Source organism: Limulus polyphemus, unplaced genomic scaffold (assembly GCF_000517525.1).
Source record: "Limulus polyphemus unplaced genomic scaffold, Limulus_polyphemus-2.1.2 Scaffold2392, whole genome shotgun sequence".
Classification (NCBI taxonomy): Eukaryota; Metazoa; Arthropoda; class Merostomata; order Xiphosura; family Limulidae; genus Limulus; species Limulus polyphemus.
The window spans coordinates 46,686-51,822 of NW_013668002.1; the positions used below are offsets into that span (position 1 = coordinate 46,686).

At 30.5% G+C, this 5,137-nt stretch overlaps 1 protein-coding gene across 1 annotated transcript in view; it reads left to right on the forward strand.

Annotated features, from left to right (window-relative positions):
- Positions 1-5,137, forward strand: part of LOC106466831 (chromodomain-helicase-DNA-binding protein 8-like) — a 140,678-nt gene that overhangs the window by 34,484 nt on the left and 101,057 nt on the right. Inside the window, 1 exon segment of the mRNA XM_022394904.1 lies at positions 4,518-4,683. Coding sequence (XP_022250612.1) covers positions 4,518-4,683 — 166 coding nt within the window.

Here is a 5,137-nt window from a genome sequence, read left to right on the forward strand (position 1 = left end):
TCTTCTTTTTTTTTTTTTTTCCATCGATTGTTGAGGAATAAAGACTAAAAACATGCAAAAAATAGACAAATTCACTTACCTCTCAAAATTTTCTTGGCTTTCTAACTATGTGATGAGCCGTTACAAATTCATCCAAGCTAGTCGTTAACTTTCCCACGGGAACGAATCTTGTACTGTGAGTGAAATTGACAATATTCTGTTCAGAATACAGCATTATACCATACATCATTTGATAGATGAAACTTTGACTTTTTATTGGTTATAGGTAATTTATATATATATATTTTTAGAAACATAAAAGAGAACTATCAACGAATTGTGAAAGATAGAATGTGACAGGTGAGTGTGGCAGGAGGGGTCTGATTTTCTATTCGATAGCTCTGTAACGAAACAAAATCGAACGCTATAAAAATTATGGTTTGTTTCAGCAATAACGATTTTATAGAGAGTATTTTATGTTTAATTTCATACATTTTTGAGGGGTGATGGATAAAGTAGGGATGATGACATGCTAAGACAAAATGTCTCATGTGGGTCACACTAGTGGAAATTCAGGATTTTTAAGAATATTTTCTTGTAGAATGAAGAACTTAATACTTTATATACAATTAAAATATGGATTATTAGCTAAGATTTTATGCTATTTTAACTGGCATAGCATAAACAAAAGTTGTTTAATACAAATTTGAATGTAAGACACAAAAACCTTGTGTTATGTGCAGTAAAATGTACCCTGGGTGATAGGGTTAAGTAATTAAAACTATAATATTTTGTTTTATATGAGTGAGCTACCTTCAGACTATGTATGATTAACAACAATTACAAATTGAAAGCGTAATGGTTATTCTCAGCACTGCACATGTTGAAATTTAAGTATTCAGAGCAGGAAATTGCCAGTGTCAATTGCTACAGTATTTTTGAAAATGGTCATGGTGCCCTCAGAAAATTACTAAAATCGACGGCCATGATAACCACCCTTCATTATCCCTTTGGCCATCATGCCTTCACAACCTAAATTTTTATTGAAATCTGCAGTAAAAGGATAACCATTGGGATCACAAACTCTGGACTTATAACCTAAAGAAACTATGTTGTTACGAATAATATATACATAAAATGCATGTAGTGGAGGGAGTGAAGTTTTCATTTTGATCAGCAGTAAAACATTTGTGCAGTTTGTTGAGTCATACCATACTGCATGCTCTTAGTAGCAGCAAGCAATTCGAATCGGTGCTCAAACAACAAACCCGCAGAGCTTACACAAAGAACCACAGTGACAGCATATACCTATGCTTGTCAGAGTGGAATGCACTACTGCAAGTACTCTGTGCATTAAACATGCCAAAAAAATGAATGAATTAAGAATAATGCCATGAAACATTTTTCTGTGGTAGCTGAGTGCCAAAAATTGGTAAATATGTATATTTAGCCATGGCATAGTGGCTTATAGAATGGCTTCAAGTTTTTTTTTTAAGTGCAAACTTTTAGCTTATATCTCCATCATCTTTTGACCAATTTGAAAGCTAATTACAGTTTACAACTTAGGAGGTCAAACCTTTTCGATTGATGTATTTGACCACACCCAAGGTCTCATAGATTAATTTACTGTACTGTAGTGTCAGCCTAGTTTACGGTTTATCGGCATAAGCCTACATTAGAAATGATGCAAAAAAATACTAGTAGCAATATTGTTTTGGAAATAAATGTTGGTAGACCTTATTTCATGGCACTGTGTCTTTCTATCTATCTGTCTGTCCATCAAGATTTTCAAAGGGCTGCTGTTCGGCGACCATCTAACTGAATTTCGTCAATCTTGATCAGGTAGTCAGACATGTTTTAATTATTCATCAATAATCTTAAAATATCTTCTTTATGTTATTTTCATAATTTAATCACTTTATCTTTTGACATACGGTTTACTTTTAATGTTATACTTTTCTTGCCTGTCCTTACGTTTATTATTCATCACGACACACCACAATGGGAAAAACCTAACATTTTACAGTACTTTCAGCAAAGACACACAAGCTGAAAGCTGAATGTTTTTGTATACACATAATAAGTTAAACCACGTGAAATGAGGCAAAGTTTGGGTTATATTTTAAAAAATTTAAAACACACACACACATATATATATAATACATAATTTTCTAAAATATAAAAGTAAACCCAAAGTACAATTTAAATGTCTAGGTAACTAATATCTATCTAGGTAAGAAGAAATGGTAGATGCTATAGAGTACAAAACAGCTTCACTACTGTTGAAAGTTAATTGTACTTCATAACGAATATTGTCCACTAATTTCAGAATGACCACTTGGAGCTCGTACTTTAGAATATGCTCTTTCTGTCAGTTATAAATTTAAAACAAATAAATACATATACCTTGCTAATCACAAATCTAAATTATTGAAGGTGGGTTTGCATTTTGTTATGGTGTGACAAAATATGTTTATTCTGTTCAGTAAATTGAACTAAAGGACTTTGAAACAAGCATGTTTAAATAATGTAATAAATGTAGATTGTGGATAGACATACATATCATAAACCATGATAGTGGTTCATAATATTGATCACAAGTAATTGTGTAAAACCCCAATAGAACATTCAGGCAAAAAGCACTTTAACCCTATCACCCCAGGTATCCTTTACTGCGCATGACACAAGGTTTTAGTGTCTTACACTCAAACTTTTTTGTTATACCAATTAATATAGCGTAAAATCTTAGCAAATAATCCATATTTTAATAGTATATATAAAGTATTAAGTTTTTAATTTTATAAGGCAATATTAAAGAAAATCCTGAATTTCCACTAGTGCAGACCATGTAACACATTTTCTCTTAGCTTGTCATCATCCCTATTTTATCCACCACCCCTTGGAAAAGTACAAAATTTAACGTAAATTGCATTCCATAAAATTTTTATTGCTCAGAAAAAACATAATTTTTATAGTTTTAGATTTTGTTTGGTTACATATTAGAAAATCAGACCCCGTCTGTCACGTCCTCTCTTTCAGAATTCTTTCTTTTGTTTCATTATATATTACCTATAACCAATAGAAAGTCAAGGTTTTCATCTATCAAATGACATATTGTATAACGTTATATTCTGAACAGTTAGAAGTCAATTTAAATAAGAGTAACAACATTATTCCCGTGGGAAAGTTAACAACTAGCTTGGATGAATTTGTAACGGCTCTTATCGCATAGTTAGAAAGCCAGAAAAATTTTGAGAGGTAAGCAGATTTGTCTACTTTTTGCATGTTATTATTTTATATTGTTTGGTGCATTATTTAATTAAATATAAATTAAGTGCATTACTAGCATTAGCATAAAAAATCAGGCTTAACTGTCCTCAACAATCAAGGGCAAGAAAAAGAAGATTGGGTAAGTACTTTATTTCTTGTTTTTCATACTTATTCTTTATTTATCATTATAAAAGTAACTAAAATCTAAAAATATGGATCTTTGTAAGTTATTTATGACAAGATTAGGTAAAATAAATAATAATGTAATTAAAATGGTTCATGAGGCATGCACACGAGCAGCTCGTAGTAGCTCATGGGTAATGTAATTTGTTACAGTAACGTGACCTGCACATTCTTCGAGTGATTTACAACTTTTATGGTGTGGATAGTTAGACAAAGTTCAAAATGGTGATAAAAGAATGAAATTAATTACAAATAGATATATAATGTTACAAACTTAGAGCTACTTAGGATAAACGTTACAATTTGAAGTCATTCTAGAAAGAAAAAAAAGGTAACTTAGGTTTATTTGGATTTTTGTTTTGGTGGTTACAAGGTCTGTAGAAATGACCGATCCCGTTTTGAGATAGGGTAGAGAAAATAACAGAAAAACTATAAAGTTTTACTGAAAAAAATGTTTAAAATGCATTTAGGAGGTTTTAGGGATTACACAAAGGAAATTAGAGATTTCTGAGATGAGGAAAAGTATTTTTAATTGTAACATAAATTACTTTACACATGGACTATTGAAAACAAATACTCAATATATTCATGGTCAAATCTTTATTTTGTTTTATTAAAAATATTTCACTAAAAAATATGATTTTTTTTGTATGTGAGGGACTTGTAGTGTTAACTGAAAGACTACCAAATTTTGTGAAGTTATACACACTATATTAAGAGTTATAAATATTAAATCTGCAAAGACTTTAAGCGAGTACAAAAAAGTCGCGTGTTTGGTTAAATTGACCGAACTTGTATTGAGAGAGTTAAACAGTAAAGATTCAGTTCAAACAACACTAAAACCTTTACTATTGACTGCTAAGGCTTGTACACATATGAAAATGCACAAAAAAGCACAAATGTTAGACTTACAAGGAAAATAATTTTATTTACCATATCCTGTATGAACCCTTTGCATATTTTGTCTTTGAATGTATACAGTATTGTGCTTGGAAATTATGGCAAGATGGAACTGAGTGGCTGCTCATTAGCTTTCACTAATAGAATCTTGTATTTGTAACTTATTTTCTTCTGTTTTCTTTCAGGAACATAGAGTTCTTTTGACTGGTACACCACTACAAAATAATGTGGAAGAACTGTTCAGTTTACTTAACTTTGTGGAACCCAATAGATTTATATCTAATGAAGCATTTCTTGAAGAATTTGGGGATCTAAAATCAGAATCTCAAGTTGGAAAGCTGAAAGCTGTATGCTATCTATTTTTTTCCATTTTTGAAGATCTAAGTAACTGTTAGATAGATATTAGAACTTGCATTTAGTAACATTTTGTACTATTGTAGTTATAAGTAATAAGCTATGTTTGTGTAATTACAACCGTTGTATGTATATCAAACCATGATTTGAGACAATTTTTTTTCATTTTAAAAGCTCCAAAGATTAATTTAGACAGTATATGATGTAAGTTCCACTAACTTGTTTTGTGTTGTGATTTGTCATGTATTTTTTTATTTGTTTTTAGGCTTTATCATTATGTATGGAACAGAACTTCACAACTTGTTTCCTTTTAAAAGTTAATCAATCTTATATTATGTGTCATAATATCCAAAGCTTTGTAGTCGTTAGCAGCATTTTGTACATATTGTTTAAGTAAAATATGTTGTGCAGAGATAATGTTTTTCAGTTCAAATATTTTTTTGCATATTTT